The following is a 22,298-nucleotide window of genomic DNA, read 5'->3' on the forward strand; positions in this document are numbered from 1 at the left end:
GTTAAATTTAAATTTAACAAAGTGCCTTATGAAAAGCAAGAGACGAAACTATTTAACAGTTTCAACAAAACATCTTTTGAAAAAAGGCCTTTTTTTAAAAGAAAAGATTTTAGATTTAAAAAAAAATCATTTAAGTTTTAACTACCTGATGATTGAGGCATCCGAGAGGCTGCTGGTCCTCTCTTGCTGGGCCTGGGACTGCCTGCTGGGGCCGGGGACCGGGCTACTGGTCAGGAACCTCCTCATGTTGATGGCGACTATACTCTGTTCACTTAAGTCTGAGCCAATTTGACAATATAAAGGTAAGCGTGTTTGTAAGCACACTGGCACAGAATAGATTGGCAGGAAGTGTTGTGTGAAATTAATTCTAACAGAGGTTATAGAAAGCTTGAAAGCCATAGAAGTAGTCAGTAAGCAATGAGTTTACAAGTACGATTAAGTTTGTGTCATCAATTTGGAGCCTAACCTAACAGAGCCTCACTCCCATGGCCTCTGCCCAGGACACGTCCTCAAGTCCACAGGGGGAAGGAGACGCTGCCTCCACACCTCACCTCTCCCCCACGCTGCCTCACACGTGACACTGGCTTACGTGACTAGCCTCACTCTGCCGCGTCCCTCTTACAGGGTTCACACACTCCTACACACGGGCCCCGCCGCGCCACATACAAAACACTCACTCAACACACAGCATATCCTAACCTCTGGTTCGTAACAATATGATTAAATAGTTCACTGACTTGATCAAAACTTTTTTAATGTAAAATAAAGTTTAAAAAAGGAAAATCACTTGAAAAGTTAAAAGCACAAAACGATTAAGTGCTGCTGCCGCGGCGGGTGGACTTAAAAACACTGCCACTTAAAACACTAGGCGATGAGGCTGAGCACGTTGTCGAGAGCGTAGGAGCTAGAGCGTAGGTGTAGGCTACTCGCGTCGGCAGGCCAAACAGAGGGGCTCCCGCCAAAACTTTTGGCGGGAGCGAGAATCTGCTAGGTCGTGGCTGCCTCTGATTGGCTGAGAACGCCCAGAACGGCCGGTGATTGGCTAAGCGTGATGACGTCAAAGTAATACCTGGAATTTCCTGCTAACTGCTTCCCATAGATGCGCTCGAACGTGTTGAAACTTGTCCGTTTCATTTTGCCGGGGTCGTCTTCTCTTAAGTCTTAACAAAAAAGTCCCGCGCTCGCTTTTTCAATCTACCGATACCGATTGACTGCCAATCATGCGATCGGTAGCGGTATTCGGTAGTTTCTTCAAAATACCGAATGATCGGTATCGGTAGCAGTAATCTACCGCCGGTAGTACCGATCCCAAATGTCAATCGGTAGTCCCAGCTCTGGATTTTAGCAATGCACTGTCGGTGCCAGGACCGATCGTCCCTTCTAGAGGACCTCCTGTGGGCCTCTACGAATTCGCCTTTCGAAGCCCACTTGGCCAGCATACTCCGAACATCCTCCTTGGGCGTCCGAGGTCGAAGGACCACATCTCCGTTAGTTGCACCGCAAATGACACACGATTTCATTGCGAGCCCTGGGAAGGAAAATGTGCGAGAGAGGCGTCGGCCGGGATGGTTAAGAGACTTTAGTGATGTCCCAGGGGACTGATTAGTTTGATTGATTTCATGTTTTGTTTGTTGAATGTTGGGGCAGCCGGGTCGACTGCCTTCTGAAGGGGGAGATAGTGTTACGAATGTGCTGTATGTGAATGATTGTATGTGTAATGTGATGAAATTGTAGCATGATGCAATGTTAGCTCAGCATGGTGCAACTCTACTTGTTGGGACAAGAGAGACAGAGGGGAGCCCGGGGCCTCCGGCCGCCGGGCAGGAAGTGCTGAGTCGGCAGAGTGGAGAGTGGCGAGCGAGAGGCGCTGAGGGGTAGTGGAGAAGACGCGTGTCTGGGCTGAGAGAGTGTTGAGCTGCTCCGCTCGCGAGCTGTGTGCATCCGGTGTGCCTGTCTGTCGTGCCCCTGTACTGTGCCTGATTAACTAACTGTTCTGTGCCCTTGAAAGTTGCTGTACTGTGTGAGGAACCTGTCATTAAACTAGAACTTCGTGTTGAACGTGTATCCTTTGTGCCCTGCCTCGTTCCCTCCTCCCCTCGGTGTTCGGTGTGGGCCGCTGTGAGTGACTGGTGCCCGTGTGGTTGTTCTGGTGAGGATCACGCCGCCTGCCTGCCCGTGGATGGTGTGTGGCAAGATCTACAGTACCAGGTCTCCTCACTTCCGACGTATTTTCGCAGATGCTGGCGCACTGACGTCACCAGGCTGTTCGAGGGTAGGTTCAACGGGGCCGATGGGGTCAGTCGCTCTTCCAACCTCCGTGCAGTAACAGCTAGCTGGCAGTCGCTCTCAGTTTCTCACCTCTGTCGAGCGGTATCTATCCAAAGTGTTTTTCATAAGCGTGTCACAGACTTACGCTAATACATTATGACAATATGGCTTATTGTGCGGTTAACGGATGTTATTCAAACCAACGAGCAAATAATCCGAATGTGATTTTTCATCGTTTCCCTGAAAATGAGAGAGAGAGAGAGAGAGAGAGAGAGAGAGAGAGAGAGAGAGAGAGAGAGAGAGTAAATTATGTACACACACACACACACACACACACACACACACATGTAAGCTAGTAATAAGAATGGAGTAGAGGGTATCTACTCATAGCCATTGACAAGGCACATTAAAAGAATCACATATAGAAAAAATATGAAGTAGGGAGATATACAAAATATTATAGCTGTTATGCGTACATTTGAGTTTGTGAGTACACACACACCACACACACAATACTACTACTACTACTACTAATGACAGCATCAACATCTGGGGGCAAATACGGGGTATTCTTGAGAGAGAGAGAGAGAGAGAGAGAGAGAGAGAGAGAGAGAGAGAGAGAGAGAGAGAGAGAGAGAGAGAGAACGTCAGCGCCATGAGAGAGAACGGGGAAAATATAATAGTTTCCCGTCTTCCTCACTGTCTCACAGCCAGCTGACGTCACAGGCTGCGCAGTTGAGGTAAAGTGAGGAGACCTGATACTATAGATCTTGGTGTGTGGTAGGGGGGGGGGGTGTAACAATATATATATATATATATATATATATATATATATATATATATATATATATATATATATATATATATATATATATATATATACAGGTAACTCTCGATTTAAGCAAGTATTGCGTCCTTGAAGAGGTCGCGTAAATCAAAAACAATGTAAATCAAACAAGTGGTAGGTTGCTGTCAAAAAATAAATACCATATTTTCCAGCGTATAGCGCGCACCTTTTTCACATAAAAAGTGCCTGAAAGTTTAGCCCTGCATGTTATACATCGAATGTACAAATTTAATCATTTTTTTCTTCTTTGGGGAGTTTTTGAGGGTCTGTTTTTCATCTTATCCAACAACAACGGCAAACTTACCTTTATTATTGTTTATAATCCTTCATAGTCCGTAGCTGTCTTATATGTTACCATAGAATACAGGGCGATCTAATAACTACTATACAAAAATGAAATCGGTGGAGGATCGCCCATGCCTTGCTGTTATCCCGTTTTTCCGTCGGGCGCCATTTGTATGATCTTGATCTTGATGTCACAGGTGGCTTAAGATTGTAAGCTACATAAAAAATCATATTGGAAAAAAATATCCAAGCGTTCATTATTAATTATTAATATTAGTGAGAATAATGGGGTAAATATGATATCAGAAACTGTACATCATGAGTCTTGTACGAGGAGTTATTTCGCGCAATACCAGCCCGGCCGCCATTTGCATTGTTTACAAACCACACAACCACACCCATACAACAAACAGCTGCATGCCGCGTGTCACCAGAACCGTGTGAATTGTATTGCCTAGTTGTCTGTCATAACCTACAAGTGATGGTGGGAATAATATGCTTATTCACTTCAATCAGTGGAGAGAGAGAGAGAGAGAGAGAGAGAGAGAGAGAGAGAGAGAGAATATCCATATCACCGAGATATCCACTCAGGCACTCAGTTTCAGCCTCACTCGTGTGAGGAAGAAATGAGGGACACATGAGCGGCTGGCTAGTATTGGTACCGGTAAGGAGCAGTCTAGTACCGGTACTGGTACCGTTACCTGCCCACCCCTATTGTTGAGTAGCGTGGCAGCGTGGATACTGTATTGTTGTTCAAGTGGCGCGCGGGAAGAACTGAGCTCAGCTGTGTGGCCGCGGCGCCATGTGAGTCCAGTTGCGTGAGACATATGGTGGCCATTCCATAAAATATCACGTATAAGTGGAAAGAACGTGTAAATTAAACATTTAATTGGATTTTGGACCCCGCATTATTTAAAAAACGTGTAAACCAAACTCGCGTTAATCGAGTTACCTGTACATATGAAGAAAAAAAAAAAAAATATATATATATATATATATATATATATATATATATATATATATATATATATATATATATATATATATATACAGTAAAACCCCGATTATCCGAAATGGAAGGGGGGAAGCCTCTTTCGGATAAGCCGATTTTTCGGATAATCCGGATTTATGGCCGCCATTTTGTTTTTGTTTGTGTCGTTGTCTTGAGAGTACGGTGTGAGAGTAGTCGTGCAGTAGTTTGTTCGTTCGCCGCACCTACGTCCTTGCTGGGGCGAAGGTGCGGACGTGGTGTTGTTGAGAGTTTGTTTAATGTTTTTTGTCTAATACATTGATCTATTCGTTACAAGCTATTTCGGCAATACGTATTAGAAAGCATATTCATTTTAACTGTTCTTATCAATTTTAAATGTGTTAATATAGTACATATGTAGTTACTTTTATTTATTTTTGATGTTTTATAACGTTTTAGTATAGAAAAAAAAATTTCATTGCATTATCCAGATCAATTTCGGATAATCCGGTTTTTCGGATAATCCGCTTTCGGATAATCAGGGTTTTACTGTATATATATATATATATATATATATATATATATATATATATATATATATATATATATATATATATATATATATATATCGTCTAATATGCGAGAATATGGGCGGTTCAAAGCCTCGCATATCGCAAATTCGCATATTAGGAACCTTAAAAAGCATGTAAATAATGGTATATGGGCGGTCAGCCACATTTTCCAATGTAATAAACTGCTTTTTCGAGTTCTTTGGAGGCGCCATAATAACAACAACAGCAACAACAATAGCCCACAGGCTAGCTTGCACACAGCACAGACACAGCTTGTGAGAGCAATGGCTGCTTTAGACGTACTGATGAAGAGAACACGTGGAGCCGTCTCACAGAGTAGAGTTGCCAGATTGCGCCATTGTTTATTTCCCTTCCTTCGGGAAGTGAGTAACAGCAAGTTCATTATTTGGTAGGAAATGGATGTTAGCGAAGTCGGGAACATGAAATGAATGAAAAAAAAACTTCTCTTACTACCGAGTCAAGTCACCGCTCCCACGTGCTCCACCCCCCAAGGGGGGGAGGGAGGGAGGAAGGAGGTCGCATATGAGGTGGTTCGCATATCCCAAGTTCGCATATCAGGCGACCCCCCTGTATATATATATATATATATATATATATATATATATATATATATATATATATATATATATATATAAATATATATATATATATATATATATATATATATATATGTTTAATTTACACGTTCTTTCCACTTATACGTGATATTTCATGGAGTGGCCACCAGATGTCTCATGCAACTGGACTCACACGGCGCCGCGGCCACACAGCTGAGCTCAGTTCTTCCCACGCACCACTTGAACAACAATACAGTACCCACGCTGCCACGCTACTCAACAATAGGGGTGGGCAGGTAACGGTACCAGTAACAGTACTAACGGTACCAGATATACGGTATGGTACCGGTACCAGACTGCTTGGTACCGGTACCAATACTAGCCAGTCGCTCATGGTGTCCCTCATTTCTTTCTCAGAGGAGAGAGGCTGAGACTGAGTGCTTGAGTGGATATCTCGGTGATATGGATATTCTCTCTCTCTCTCTCTCTCTCTCTCTCCACTGAATGAAGTGAATAGTATTCTCCTGCGTATAACGCGCACCTTTTCCACATAAAAAATGCCTGACAGTTTAGCCCTGCGTGTTATACGCCGAATGTGCAAATTTTTTTATGATTTTTTTCTTCTTTGGAGTGTTTTTAAGGGTCTGTTTTTCGTCTTATCCAATAACAACGGGAATCTTACCTTTGTTATTGTTAATGATCCTTCATAATCCGTAGCTGTCTTATATTATGTTACCATTGAATACAGGGTGATCTAATAACTACTATACAAAAATGAAATCGGTGGAGGATCGCCCATGCCTTGCTGTTATCCCGTTTTCCCGTCGGGCGCCATTTGTATGATCTTGATCTTGATGTCACAGGTGGCTTAAGATTGTATGACTAAGGAGCAGTACAAGCCACATAAAAAAATCATATTTGAAAAAAATATCCATGTTTTCATTGTCAATTATTAATATTAGTAAGAATAATGGGGTAAATATGATATCAGAAACTATACATCATTAGTCTTGTACGAGGAGTTATTTCACACCCGGCCGCCATTTGCATTGTTTACAAACCACACCCATACAACAAACAGCTGCATGGCGCGTGTCACCAGAACCGCGTGAATTGTGTCTTGCCTAGTTGTCTGTCATAACCTACGAGTAATTGTTAGAATAATATGCTAATTATGATCTCAGAAGCTGTACATAATCAGTATGTACGAGGAGTTATTTCTCGCAACACCAACCCTGAAATAAACGCTCGTGTGACCCGACCTTTACACACTCACTCTTGCTTACTGGGCGGGTCAGGGCATTAAATAACACAACTATCACATCAGACAATTAAGACCACCAGGAGATCGGCAATAGTAACTTAAACACGAGAAATGTAGGGAAAAACAGAGCCTAGTTTATTGTCAATAATGTTTACATCATTTTAAATTTTCAACATTTATCTATTTTTCTACATAATCGCCATTTCGGTCGATGCATTTTTGTAGGCGCTGTGGCAGTTTTTGTATGCCTATGTTATACCTGCTCGCTGCCACGTTGTTGAGGAAGCGTTGAACCTCATATTTCACCTTGGACTTTGACCGACCCAGGGACTAAAGTCCGAGTTGTGGATGCGCCCGGCAGTACAGACATTGACCGACAGGTGGCCGTCAGTCTGTTTTGTTTACATAGAAGTGTCGCAAGCACCACGTGGTTGCTGCTGTTATTTCTACTATTTTCAAGCCAGATTGTGACTGACATGTGTGACTTTTTGTGCCAACCTGTCCTCAAGAACTTCAAGACCAAGTGAGGTGAAGAGGAAGGTCACCCCCGCATCGGCGCTGCCCAGGCGGCATTTTCATTGGGGCCCACGTGTGTGTGGCTGTGCCCACCGCGGGCCCAGGCTCCTCAATTTGCCAACTCTTGTTTGCCACATGTTGCATGGGACCCCCCTCCCTTCTTCCATCTCTTCTTTCTCAAAAAGAAGAGATGGAAGAAAGGAAAGGAGTCCCGTGCAACATGTGGAGGATGGGAATTGGCAAATTGAGAAGCCCAAACTCACAACAAATGTGGCGCCGATGCAGGGGCCCCGCCGACGACACTCATCATAACCATCACCGTCATCAGCCGCCCGTCAGCTGTTCGGCTGTCTGCACGCGTGCGCTTGGCCGCCCGGATGGGTGGCCAAGTAAATCCGTCTATGTCGGACATTCGCGTTTGTCGGACCAACCTTTCTCCCTATTAGACCGAGTTAGCAAGGCTAAACAGTGTATGTGTATATATATATATATATATATATATATATATATATATATATATATATATATATATATATATATATATATATATATATATATATATATATATATATATATATATATGAGGGTAATCCCAAAATGAGGTCTCCAAAATATTCAGAAATCACAGAAATGTTTATTGTCAATAATGTTTATGTACATCATTTTAAAGTTTGAACATTTATCTATTTTTCTACATAGTCGCCATTTCGGTCGATGCATTTTTATAGGTGTTGTGGCAGTTTTTGTATGCCCATGTCATACCAGCTCACCGCCATGTCATTGAGGAAGCGTTGAACCTCATCTTTCACCTCATCGTCGTTGCTGAAGCGTGTTCCAGCCAAATGTTCTTTCAACTTAGGGAACAGGTGGTAGTCACTGGGTGCCAAGTCCGGACTAAAAGGTGGGTGGGTGATGACGTCCCATCCAAACTGTTGCAGGAGAGCGACAGCCGACAGGCGACGTGGGGGTGAGCGTTGTCGTGGAGAATGCTTACGCCTATGCTCAACATTCCTCTTCTCTGGTTCTGAATCGCCCGTCTGTGCTTTTTCAGTGTCTCACAGTATTTGTCAGCATTTACTGTGGTCCCCAAAGCCATGAAGTCGACCAACAATACCCCCTTACGATCCCAAAATACAGTTGCCATGACTTTACCGGCAGACTATGTTTGTTTTAATTTTCGTGGCTTAGGGGAAGAGGAATGCCGCCACTCACGTGACTGTTGTTTAGTTTCAGATGTGAAGTGGAATGCCCAGGTTTCGTCACCCGTGACAATCGAACCCAAAAAGCTGCCATTTTCATCTGCATAACGGCGAAGAAATTCACGGGAAGAGTCAACTCGTTGCCGTTGGTGGTCTTCTGTGAGCATTCGCGGGACCCATCTTGCGCACACCTTCCAATATTGCAACTTTTCCGTCAAAACCCTATGAATGGTGCTTCGGGAAACCAAAGGAACGAAAATCCGGAGATCATCCAGTGATCCGCTGATTTTCACACAGGATTTGCTCAACCTTCGCAACAGTGGCCCGCTTCTTTCTTCGTCGTGAATTTCAGTACGACCAGCTGCAAACGCCCTACATCACTTGCGGAAGTTTTTGACATCCATGCAAGACTCGCCATACACTTCTGTTAACCCTTTCAGTGCTATGAGCGTCTGTGGACTGTTCAAAGGTTCTCTGCTATGAGTGTCCAGGGATATTTTTATATTTGGGCAGCTAGTTGGCACCTTGTTGGTCACCATGGAGTGCAGTCACGCTCAACCACCTATTATCAGATTAACACCCTCTCCCTACCTACCCATCCACAACCCGGGGGAGGGACCCAAGGGGACACGAGGGGGGGGGGAGAGACCCAAGGGTACACACTGACCACGACCACCACCACCACAGAGAGAGAGAGAGAGAGAGAGAGAGAGAGAGAGAGAGAGAGAGAGAGAGAGAGAGAGATAACCTTTCCATAATGATCTCCCCTCCTCCTCCTTCCCCATCCTCCTCTCCTCCCTCCTTCCTCAAAATATCCTGAAAGGAAGAAAGAAAAAAAAAAGTGAAAGAGAGGAAGCAAGAAAGAAATAAGGAAATAAAAAGAAAGAGAGAAGAAGAATGAAAGAGAAAGAAAGGGGAGAGAGAAAAAGAGAAATCAAGAATGAAATCAAGAAATAAAGAGAGAAAGAAACAAAGAGAGAAGGAAGGAGAAAGAGAAAAAGAAAGAGAGAAGAAGAATGGGAGAAAGAAAGAAAGAAAGCAAAATAAAGAGAGAAAGACAAAAGAAAGATGAAGAAAGAAAAAAATGAAATAAATAAATAAATAAAGGAGAAATAAGGAAGAAAAAAAGGGAAAGAAAGAAAGGAAGAAAAAGTAAAAATGAAAGAGAAAAGGTTGAAAGATAAAAGAAGAAGAATGGAAGGGTGAAAGAAAGAAGAAAAATGAAAGAAAGAGAAAAAGGAGAAACAAAGAAAGTAAAGAGAAAGAAAAAAGAAAGGAAGAAAAGAGAAGGAGAAAGAAAGAAACAAGAATGAAGGAGAGAGGAAGAATGAAAGGAGAAAGAGAAAGCAAGTAAGAAAGGAAAGAAAGAAAGAAAGAAAGAGGAAGACAGGAAGAGAGTAAGAAAGGAAGGAATAGAGAAAGAGGCAGACAATTATCTCTGCTAATCCTCCCCCAAGGGGAACACACCTGCGTTTCCCCCTCTTCATTCATTACTTCCTCCCTCCCTCCTAAATCACACCACTACTTCTGAGATGCTAACGTGTGAATTTTGTCTTCACTTCTCCCCGGCTCAAGCAGTACGGGGTTCAGTCCATGCCCGGCCATAGCACTTAAAGGGTTAATAGGCGCAACTAACATCACCAAAATGTGGGGTACAAACTTGGCGGAGGGACTGTTTTGGGGGGCCATTGAAGGTAACAGGCTAAGGAGTGGCCTGTCCGGATATTTTGTTTCTATTTATTAATGATCCACGAGACATACTAGAGTTAAATCTAGGTATGTGCTCATCTTTGTATTCGTTCATACACACACTGGTAATATTTCTGTGGTGCCTGATTCACTTGTTTGAGTGAAATTCCATTGTGAAAAACAGTCACAAATTCGTGTCACTGGTAAAAATGAAACTAGTAATTTAAGTTTTGTCACCATGAAATATACACAAATAGATAAATATGAAAGGTCATGAAGTCACAATAAGTGACATCACCTGCTTTGCACAGTAAAAATATGCTATTTATGGTATCTGAAACCCTCAAAAAGGCGTGTGCGCTGCCTCGGGCCTCAGAGCTACAGCCTCAACGTTGCCAGATTGTCGCACTCAGCCGATTATATTTCCCAACCTCCTCCCCTCAAACTGTCTTCTGGGCTCCAATAATGAAACTACTTTATAGCTATTGTTAAAAGAGTTAGATTCTGATGTTTCTTGGCAATACAGTGGAGTCGCGTATGGCGCGGTTAATTGGTTCTGAGCAATGGCCGCGCCATAGGAAACCGCGTCACAGGAATAACTAAACCTATGGAGAAAATACAATTTGGTTCTGGCCCTTGCCACTTTGCCCCACCCACACTTTTATTTTTTTCGTTCGTTCTACCCCGAGTGCATTGGTAGGCATTATCTGCCCTTTGATGTTGTTCTGTCCAACCCCACGCTCACCACCTTATCCACTCGGCCACCGTCAACACCCACTTCTTCACTCAGTACGTATGGGGAAAATACAATTTGGTACTGGCTAGCCGCCATTTTATCCCACCTGCACTCACATACGGGGAAAATTCATTGTTTCCCGCCCACCACTATTTTTCCCCACCTGCTCCTACACTCATGTATGGGGAAAATACATACACTTTTCTTCACCCGTCACCATTTTACCCCTTCCGTGGAGATGAGGCAAGATGAGGCGCCATGCATGTGCGGGCAGCTGCCAGCGTTTGAGGCTTCTTTCAGACGGCGCGGGCACTGCCCGCGTCCGCGTTTAAGCGCGGACACACCCGCTTCCGCGTACCTTTTCAGACGGCGCGGGTGAAAACCACCTGCCACCCACGGGCCTCGTCATCTGGCTCACCAGTTTGTGTTCTGCACGCACTAATCATGGACCGTGATCGCCTTCGTCTCCTCTACCTATTGCATTTGCGAAAGAAGAAGAGACATAGAAGGAGATTATGGATTCATCCCTTGATTGCTGAAAGGAGCAAGACTGGAGCATTCAACACACTTTTCCATGAACTGAGACAGGATAATATGAAGTTTTTCAACTACTTCAGGATGTCCATCACAACCTTTGACGAACTGCTTCACAAGCTGCATGACCACCTCCTTCGGCAGGACTCTAAAATGAGGGACTCAATCAAGCCTGTTGAACGTCTCTCTGTTGCCTTAAGGTAAGGCTTACGTTTATAATATATTATCATTTATGTCAATTAATAAATTCCATTTTCAAAATGATTGAAGATACATACAGTAATTCATGATCAGTATAATCATGACTTCACTTTTTTCACAGTACCACAACCAATGCTTCTACCTTCACCATCACCTTCATTATTATTATCATCATCTGCAGCAAGAGGATGGACACAAACATCGCTAACATCCTTTTCATTTAATATTTAGTAAATGTTCTGCATTATAATCACAACACAGTGACAGTTAGATAAGTAATGTCTCCTTAAAAAATGTAATACAAACGATTTCAAGAAAGTAATGAAGAACTTGGCACAATTACTCACTTAAGTGAATACATTATTAAATGTCACGTAACTCATAAGGTACAAAGTAGTTCAAGGCAAAGTAGTGTATTTATATGCAAAGTTTGCATCACATGGGGAACCAAGCTCTGACACCTCAGAAGATACTGGTGAAACTGAAGTACTACATGTAGGCGGCGGTTGAACATGTGACCCATGCATATATGGTGAGCTGTGTTCAGTTCTTTGTAGTCCACTTGATGACGGATTGTTCCAATAGGGTGGAGGGTGTGAAGTGTAGGGGGCCCGCTGTGGCAGAATGTAGGTTTGATTCTGTGGTAAATCATGAACTTGAAGTGAACGGGTCTTTTTAAGGTTCTGGATCAGACCAATAACACCAGACTGGAACTGCAAAATCTCATCATCGGTAAATCCTTCGAGAGAGGGAAGAAGTCCTTTAAAAAAGGAAATATGACGGTTTTCTTCTGCTGCTAAATGTTCCAGGATTTCTCTCTCAATGTCAACTTTCTTTTTCTTTGGAGCATTCCTAACAGACATTTTTGTTGCACTAGCTTCACCAACCTCGCTGGCTTTCTCCAGAACATCGCTGTCTTCTCTTTCTTCATCAAGTCCTCCGGGAGATTTTTCAGAATCAACTTCAAAGCTTGACTCTGTTTCCCTCATGTCCATATTTACCTTTAAGAAAGAAAGCTGTTCATGGAAGATATAGTTCTTCACAGTCTTTGCTGCTGAGCCACTCTTCCCTTTCCTCTTCTTGACCGATTTGATGTACTGATCCTTGACATTTTTCCACTTATTTATTATCAGCTTACCTGAAACAAATTAAGAGTAGTACCGTTAGAGGAAGTCTATATAACTGCACTGCATCAATTGCTTATTTATTTATTTACTTATTTATGTACGTTATTTTTTCTCTCCTCAGGTACCTTGCCAGTGGGAACACCTTAACTGACTTGTACTACACCTACAGAATTGGAGTCTCAACCTTATCTGATATAATCCAGAGTGTTTGCACGAGCATTTGGACTGTCCTTAAGAATGAAAGCATTCCTCAACTAACGACGGAAAGACTGATGGAGATTGCTGAGAAGTTTGAAGAAAATGCAAATTTCCCTAACTGCTTCGGGAGTGTTGACGGGAAACATATTCGAGTGATCAAGCCACAGCACAGTGGCTCATTGTGCTTTAACTATAAAGATTACTTTTCTGTCGTTTTGATGGCAGTAGCTGACAGTCAATACAAGTTTGTCTATGTTGATATTGGCTCTTATGGCAAAGACAGTGACCCTACAGTGTTCTCTAATTCAACATTTTGGAAGGCAATCGTCAGTGGAGAACTGAAGCTCCCTGAATCAAAACATCTGCCAAATGATGGAGGAGTTACAGTGCCTTATGTGCTCGTCGGTGACGAAGCCTTTGGGCTGCACCCTAACCTTATGCGCCCTTTAGGAGGAAAAATGCTAAGTGTCCAAAAACGTGTCTTCAACTACCGTTTAACCAGAGCAAGGAGGTTTGTGGAATGCACTTTTGGTATTCTTACCAACAAATGGAGGATTTTCCATCGACCACTGAATGTTTCTTTGGACTTTGCAACAAAAATCATTCAAGCATGCTGTGTACTTCATAATTTTGTCAGAGACAGAGATGGTTACACATTTGAAGACACTCTTTCTGTGGCAGGCTTTCAAGACTGTGATGCAGAACGCCAGAATCAACGAGGAGGCTTGCAGGCAACAAACATCCGTCAGAAGTTTGCAGAGTACTTCATGAGTGAACAGGGTTCATTGGCATGGCAAATGAGCAAAATATAGACTTATGATAAGGGACAACAGTGACTGATCTAATACAGTGGAATATGAACTTACAGGTGTACTCTTGTTACTTTTTTCCTGTTGCTTTCTTTCCTATAATCACCTATGTTAGCAATATCAAGTCTTACAGGCCTATGTTTCCCTGTTAAAGTTATGTAAATATCTTGAAGTAAAGGGACAGTAGAAAAATATTTGTGCACTTAGTAAAATATAGACTTGTGATAAGGGACAACAGTGACTAATCTGATACAGTAAAGTATGAACATACAGGTGTACTCTAGTTATTTTTTCCTGTTGCTTTCTCTCCTATAATTACCCATGTTAGAAATATAAAGTCTTACAGGTCTATGTTTCCCTGTTAAAATTATGTAAATATCTTGAAGTAAAGGGACAGAAGAAAAATATTTGTGCACTTACCATACTTGTTTTTATCTGCCTCTGATAAACTCTCGAAGGCTGGGTTGAGCTTGACACACACCTCTCTCCAACATTCTGTGGTGCGTGTTCGGGATTTGTAGTCTTCACGTGACTTGTCCCACAGAGCTGGTCTCTCTTGCACAAGGGATATCAACTGCTCTGTATCAATATTAGCCTCCATATTAAATGCAAGGGGACAGTCACGCACAACCAATCACGTTGAAATCCAGCAGACTATTGAATGAGTTTCCTCCGGAGAAGTGCGCGGGTCGCGGGCCTGCCCGCGACGTGTGAAGACATGCATTAGACGCTGTACCCAGTAGCAACTAGGCGCGGAGGCGGGCCCGCGGGCAACCCATGGGCGCCCCAGCTGCATTCGCTTCGCTTCGCAGGCGACGCCCGCGCCATGTGAAAGGTTACATTGAAAACATCAGTAATTAGTTTAAGCGGGTCCGCGGGTATCGCCCGCGTCGTCTGATAGGAGCCTGAGAGAGTGACTCGGGCCGCCCAGACCGCCCCGGGTCCTCTCAAACGCGTGACACCGCAGCTTCCTTTTCATCCTCTGTTGCAAGGAGCTCGTCGACCAGAACAGCTTGTGATGCATGTTTAAACGTCATCAGGAAGATCAGCGGACGCCATTTTGCTGCCAGTGACTGACAACGTTTACTAGCTGTTCTGGCTGCAAAATGGCATCCGCTGATCTTCCTGACATTTAAACATGCATCACAAGCTGTTTTGGGCGACGAGCTCCTTGCAACACAGGATGAAAAGGAAGCTGCAGTGGTTATGGTGGCACAGAGAGGTGAAATGCAATGGAAGCACTTATATGTGTTTGTTTGGGCCGCCATATTTGCTGATGACGTCATCACAGCACGGAGGCAGAGGCTCCATCTCTCCAAACCGAGCTGCAGCAGGCAGTACGAGTTAGCAACTCGGGCTGCGGCGTCATGCATTTGAGAGGACCCGGAGCGCTCCAGGCAGGGGTGACCACAAACTGCATCATAAATGGTTTTACCCGCGTGATCTGAACAAACGGTTCTGAAACCATACCACGTCATGGGAAACCGCGCCTCACGAATCCGCGTCATACGCAACTTGACTGTATATAAATATATGACGCGGTATGGTTTCAGAACCGTATGTTTAGATCACGCTGGCAAATCCATCTGTGACGCGGTTCGTGGTCTCCCCTGGCCAAACAAGCGCAGAGTTGCCAGGTTGGATTTTTTTTCTGAGGGAGAAAATCTCATGGTGGCGGTTGGGTTAGTTTTTGGGAGGATCTCTCTCTCTCTCTCTCTCTCTCTCTCTCTCTCTCTCTCTCTCTCCGCACATTTTTGTATTCAGTAAGTTACAAGTTGTCCCCACTATCAGAATGATCATATGGCCAAACTTTATAGATGTAGACAAGAAGAATGTTCACAGTCGGCTGCCGTGGCCCTCACTCAAATTCCAAGTCACAGTCATGGCGTGTTCCCCGACCATCTCTTCCCGTCAATCTTTTCCCCCTCCTTTGCTCCTTTTTTCAGGTAAAGTGGACCTGGACCAACTGTCTATTCTGGCAGGCAAAAACGAAAGCGATCTGGCTAACTAGCCTACTAAAATCTACAGCAGGCTGCTTCTGCACATCAGCCTGCTGACAAACTGGCTTTTAAAAATTTAAATTGGTGTTCCCAAAGCCTTTCCTTTCTTTTGTCTGTCTCGCTGCCCAGTCCAGAAGGGAAGAAATCAGAGACACAGTGTATAAAGAAACTAACGAGAGAGAGAGAGAGAGAGAGAGAGAGAGAGAGAGAGAGAGAGAGAGAGAGAGAGAGAGAGAGAGAGAGAGATCTTTGAAAGTGGTTGGTCACCACTAATTATTGCATTAATATGCGAGCCAAATAATATTTTTGTCGAGTAAATGGTGGGTTCCCATTCCCGACCTAACGAGTACACGTCTAGTTAACCCCCCGGGCCGACAACTTGACGCATCAACAAAGTGATGACGGTGAGTGTGAGGACGTGTTTTTGTTGTGTCAGTGACTTACAAATGTAATGAAGCAATTCTTTCTTTAGAAAACTTTAACTTAAAGGAGTTATCTTTGTCACCAATAGCATGGGTAGTCAAGGGAAGAGGAAGGAGGCAAGTGAGGCGGAGTGGCGAAGGGAGCGGCTGGTGACGGGGGCGCGGGGTGAGGAGGGACGGTGGCCGACGCAGGTGAAGAACAAATTTAAATAATATGAGGACGTGTGTTTTGTTGTTTCCGTGACCTACTAATGTATTAATAATGTTTCTTTTTAAGGCTAGAGTAACAAAATCCCCTAAGAAGGCAGACTTTCCCAGTGTCAAGGAGAGTATCCCCCCTATTACCACAGTTTCCTATGGGGAAATTATGTTTAAATAACGCGACATTCCAGGAACATAACCCTCGCGTTAATCGAGAGGTGACTGTGTGTATATATATATATATATATATATATATATATATATATATATATATATATATATATATATATATATATATATATATATATATATATAAAACATCAGAGATATATTCTACTCACCATTGCAGTCTCGCTTCATTCCTCTCTTCTTAGTTGAGGTGACTCCAGATGACGTGGGTTTTGTAGAAACGCTCTGACTGGTGCGTCCGCTCTCCATCGTGCATCCTCCAACACTACTCTCCCCTGTTAGGAATTAAGGGGTGTTTGGGGAGTGAGGGTGATTTAGAGCTAAAACCAAGTATTGTAAACAAAGAAACCGAGTTACAAGTGAGAGATTCAGGGGTCGTTTTGGAAATTAACAATTGGCAACCAGAAGCCGCTCGGCCCCAGTCTCAGAGCAGTAGTCAGCCAGTACAGACGTCCCTGTTCAGTCTCCGCAGTTCCTCGGTCTCTACTTCTACAACCTATTACTACAAGGGATTGATCTCATGCAGGGCTGACTGTTTCGGATTACTTATTCTGAAACTCATCATCATATTCAGCTAAGTGGTTCACAGGTTAACTTACTATATGGGGCCCTATTTGTAGTGATTTTAACTGTTATTAAGTCCTTAGCTGAGTGATCTACCTATTGTTAGAGGTAAGTTGACTACGCGTGATTGCGATCTCCTCGCGTTGTTATAAATAACAACACCCCATGCCAAATGACACCAGCACCTTTAACTATTTCCTTTGGGTGGTTTATGTCAAGTCAAGCATTTGGCCTATTGCTGGTATGCAGGAAAACCAAAAATGTGGCCCGTCTCTGCTACCGGGTTAAAGGTATTCCACAACTCAACAGGGTCATCCAAAGTACCAAGCACTTCAAATCAATTTGAGACTGCCACTGCAAACTCCCTGCTCCCTCAGTTTTTTTGGACCTGATACATATCTTCAGTTTTGCAACAAGTCTGTGGTTGGTTGTAAAGAACTCAGCACTCAGGAAAACCCTACAGTTCTGGAGGATCCTCCAATGAGTAATAACAAGGATGTGATGGATCTCCTTTGCCACACGGCCAGCATTGATATACCAAGTCCAGTGCAGAGGCTTGCATTTCTGGAACCATGAACCAGCAATCCTCAGCCTTCTGGACTTTGCAAAGTTCAGAAGGAGTTTAAATGTTTACGTTTCTGGTGCCGGAGCCGTAGGGATCAACACATGACTCGCAGCCATCTCTGTGCCAGTAACTGCATTCAAGTCACCCAAGACACTGAGTGTGTCGCTTGGCACTGGTCAACTACAGAGTCGAGCTTGGCATAGAACATCTCTTTCTTCTCAAGTCCGCACATCTCGGTAGGGGCGCACACTGCAATATGAGATATGAAGCCCAGGGTGTGTTTCAGTCTCACCAGCATCACACGCTCATCAACCGGAGTAACCCCAACGACAGAGGACTGTGTCGGCTGGAAATGGCTGTAGCTACTCCCTTGCAATGAGCACCATCATCCTGGTATGGCCAGTACTAGGTATAACTCCCAATACTGATCTCTCCATTGCCAGGTCTATCTCAGAGAGCCCCACTATGTCCACTCTTAGCCTCCTGAGCTCAGCTGACACATGGGGTAGTTGCTGATCATCCGAAAGGGTCTGGAAATTCCAAGCACCCACATGAAGATTAACCCCAGGCCTGGCTTGTTGGGAGATTTGCTCTCCTGCGCCCTACGAGGGGAGGCTGAGCGTTGGTGGCAGGAGAGTACAGTCAGGGCCGTTGTAACTTTACCACCTGAGCTTGGCTCTCTGTTTTTCTAATCTTTTCAATTTTTTTACCAACTCATCGTCCATAGCCACCTCACTGTCCCCTTACATGCCTTCCCCGCCCCTCCCCGTCCCCATCTTAAAAGCCCCAAAATTTCTTCTGATAACAGAGTGAGGTCAGCCCCTGAGGACAGGTGATTCTCTCTCACACTCTCTCTCTCTCTCTCTCTCTCTCTCTCTCTCTTGCATTTTCCATCTTTGTCACACACACATACGGAGGTGAGACATCACCATAGCAAGACGTGCCTGCCGAGCTCTCGGAACAGCTGATTGGCGCCGCCTCAACGGCGCCTAGTGTAGTGTTTACAAGGGGCCTGGGTAATGTACAGTTTTTCTTTATTGTACACAGTGGTCCCGTCTCCTATTGTTGACTAGATGCAAGATGAGTGGGAGGGAGGAGGATTTAGAGTGGACTACACCGAGACGATATGGATTAAGAAGGCGGGAAATAAGGACGGATATGGAGACTGCTGATGATGATAGTGATGAGGGGAGGTACACAAAGGAACACAAAGGAAGAACAAACAACAGCAGACCTGCTGGTCCTTACGAGGTTGTTTGTGACAAGCTACACTAACTATCTAATCAAAGGTGGAAGATGAAGGACAGCAAAGGCGAAGGCTCCTCCCCACCCCCCCATCCCTCCAGCCAAAGCTGGCAGGAAAGGAAAAAGAACCATGCAGCATGGAAAAACTGCATGAAATTTATGTAGGAAAGAGGAAAGAACTACCATTACTGCTACCACTAACCGGGCGATAAAAGCGGACAAGGACACCAGTATTCACAAGAACTTAACGTTATTACGACAATGAGTAATATCTTAGTTGCTGGTTGGATTCAAAACACTTGTCTAATCTATTCTTGAAGGCCGTAACTGTTGTACTATCAACGACATCACAGGGTAGAGAGTTCCAAACATTAACAAATCGATTGAAGAAGAAGTGTTTAGCTTCGTGCGACGAGAATCTTTTACCACTTATCTTCAAATTGTGATTTCTTCTTGTTCTATTTGATCGATCAATTGTAAAGTAATCTTCCGCATTAACACGTTAACCGCGTATTGGGCCACCGGTGTACCGAGCAGATGTTTCACTTGTTGCGTATTGGTACATATGTGGCCCGAAACACACTTTCTGTAAACCTTTGCAAAAAGGGGTATAAAAACAATTTGTATGTAAATTTGTATTTATTATAATTGCAGATGCCTTGTAATGGTACCAGGTAATAAATTAAAAATGATGAGGTAATAAGTATAAATGCAAAATTAAAAGAAAATAGACTTGAAAAATAAATAAAGTTTTGTGACATTTTACTTTCAAATTATAAGATCCAATGTGCCTTTTATGGCAAGTAATGTTAAAAAGTAAATTTTATTAAGATTTATAATTAAAGAAAAATTGTCCCCTCATAACAATATGAAAAATAATGTTCCTGAACTCTACTCATTCCTTGGAATATCCAAATGTTTAACTCTACATTTTACTGGTGTAAAGAAAATTCCACGTAGCAAAAAAGTAAGAAAAATATATGATTTCATAACAGAAAAGATTATGTTTGGAATAAATAGATTATCCTAATGTTTGATTTTTCAGTGTGTGTTTTACATATTATGCATCATGTTTTTCATTGAAACATGGAATGCAAAGGTGTGGCTGGCCATCACATTCATTACAAAAGGTTGACACTCTCCTAGCCTTGTTTGTGGCCACCTTGTATCCCTCACTCTGTGATATCTTTTCATAGCATCCTCTGCATCGCTTCCTTGTGTTCTTCTTTTGTCCATCTGCTTCCTGAAGAGTGTGCTCTTTTCTTGCACCCGATATATCAGAAGTCCTCTTCCCTGATCTTGTAATTTCTTCATGAATGTTTTTAGTGAGAGACAGAACTACAGACTCTGTGAAGGCTCTCACACCTACTTGTTTTGCTGAACAATATTTATTGAATAGAATTTGAGCATTTGTTACTGAAATCCCAGCAATCATTTCCAGAGCCAGCTTCCTGTACCACTTCCGTGATTTTCGTAGTGGCGAGTAATAGGAACTGAGTTGATCAGCAACATCAACACCTTTTTTTGCCTTATTGTACTCAATGACACTTTCAGGTTTTACAATCTCTTCTCCTTTTCTGTTCTTCTTTCCACTTGGAAGTAAGCCATTACCATGCTCAGGCACTGTTGATAGTGTCAAGACATCTCTCTTATCTTTCCATTTGTATAACTTTACTCCTTGTCTGTTTTCAGCTGCCTTCATTTCTCCCTTCTTCAACTTTGCTTTCACTACTTCTTTGCACAAATATTTCCTACCTGGCCTAACAGTTCCACAAATGTAAGTTTTCTTGACCAACAAGTACTCTGCCAGGATGACTGAGGTGTAATAATTATCACTGTAAATAGTGCATCCTTTACCTAACATTTCATTACATATGTTTACCACACGTGATTCTGTTGAATTTAGGCCAGCAGTATTATCACCCTTCCCTACATGAACCTCCAAATTCCATGTATATCCTTCAGGTGTGCAAGCTTTGTACACCTTCATTCCATATTTGTGAGCTTTACCTGGTATGTACTGTTTGATGCCTAATCTCCCTCTGAATGGCACCATGCTTTCATCAACAACAAGTTTGGAGCCAGGTTTGTACACAGACTGAAAATTATTAACCAGTAAGTCAATCAGTGGTCTGACCTTGTACAATTTATCTTGAGAATTTAGATGAGCTGTGTTGTCTACAAAATGCAGACATCTATAGAGAATTTCAAATCTTTCCCTTGACATCAGCTTTGGTACAAAGGGGTCATCATATAAGGTACTTTTAGACCAGTAGAGTTGAATTTCTGGCTTTACAACTAATCCCATGTAAATCACAATTCCAAAAAATCTCTTCATTTCTTCTCTGTCAGTAGGTTTCCACGACACTAATCTTGACCTACGTGTTACTCTTGCAGCATCAATTTCTTGTTGTGCATACCTATTAGTTTCAAGAACAATCATATCAATGATGGTATCAGATACAAAGAGAGCATATAGATCTATAGGCAGCACCTCAGTTTCATCATCTGCATTATTTACAGTGACACTCATTTCTTCCTTCCCAGTAAAGGCATGCATGCGTTGTTTTGAAGATACAGGTAACCATTCAGGTCGAGTGTTGTTTCCATTTCTTCCTGATGAATCATTTCCATCTGGCGTTTCATCTTGTTCATCCTGATCTTCACCTGTTTCGGACTCCTCACTTTCATCAGAGAGATCATCACCTGGGTCATCTGAACTGACTGAGAAATCTGAATCATCTGAATCTTCAGATGAGGTATCTGGTCGTCCTCCATAAAATAAATCTGCATTCATGTCTGTTGAAAAGAAGAAGGAAAAGCATTAATAGTTTTATGTATAGCTGATCAATATGTAGGATATTGTATCGATTCTAACTCATACAGGCATCATAAAAACTACAGCAAAAAGCGGAACAAGAAAATAATTATCATCAGTGCATCATGAACTGGAATATGTGCCTGGTACACTGATGTACCAATACGCAAGAGAGAAAAAACAATATTAGTGGTCTGCGATTCGGTACATATATGTACCATGGATTTTAACGCTCCATACAGCAGACAAAGCTCTCAGGAAGACACGTACCTCCTCTCTCTGCGAAAGTCCAACGGACACTGATATGGCGGCAGCTTGAAGGTTCCGCGTGGGGGGCGAGACCGCTGAGTTGCCAAACGCGGTTAACGTGTTAATATCACTGAATCCTTTAAACATTTTAAACACTTCTATTAGATCGCCTCGCATTCTTTGTTTTGATAGGCTGAATAAATTTACTTCTTTAAGCCTTTGTTCATGTGACAAATTTCTCAACCTAGGAAT

General features: G+C 43.0%; 2 protein-coding genes across 3 annotated transcripts in view; both read right to left on the reverse strand.

Annotated features, from left to right (window-relative positions):
• LOC126986094 (uncharacterized) overlaps positions 1–22,298 on the reverse strand; it is a 70,851-nt gene that overhangs the window by 2,985 nt on the left and 45,568 nt on the right. The window contains exons 4-5 of one of the 2 annotated variants that reach the window (XM_050841802.1): positions 16,758–16,880; positions 146–278 (exon numbers count right to left, since the gene is read on the reverse strand). In XM_050841802.1, coding sequence (XP_050697759.1) covers positions 146–278; positions 16,758–16,880 — 256 coding nt within the window. Of the gene's footprint in view, positions 1–145; positions 2,509–16,757; positions 16,881–22,298 lie in introns of those variants that run through there. The other variant, XM_050841803.1, reaches the window with a different exon arrangement.
• LOC126986096 (uncharacterized) lies at positions 7,878–14,569 on the reverse strand. The gene is made up of 2 exons (XM_050841805.1): positions 14,214–14,569; positions 7,878–12,797 (listed from the first exon to the last, which is right to left on the reverse strand). Exons 1-2 carry the CDS (start codon positions 14,392–14,394, stop codon positions 12,058–12,060), a joined length of 921 nt encoding a protein of 306 aa, XP_050697762.1. The 5' UTR covers positions 14,395–14,569; the 3' UTR covers positions 7,878–12,057.

Source organism: Eriocheir sinensis, chromosome 61, assembly GCF_024679095.1.
Source record: "Eriocheir sinensis breed Jianghai 21 chromosome 61, ASM2467909v1, whole genome shotgun sequence".
NCBI classification, from domain to species: Eukaryota; Metazoa; Arthropoda; class Malacostraca; order Decapoda; family Varunidae; genus Eriocheir; species Eriocheir sinensis.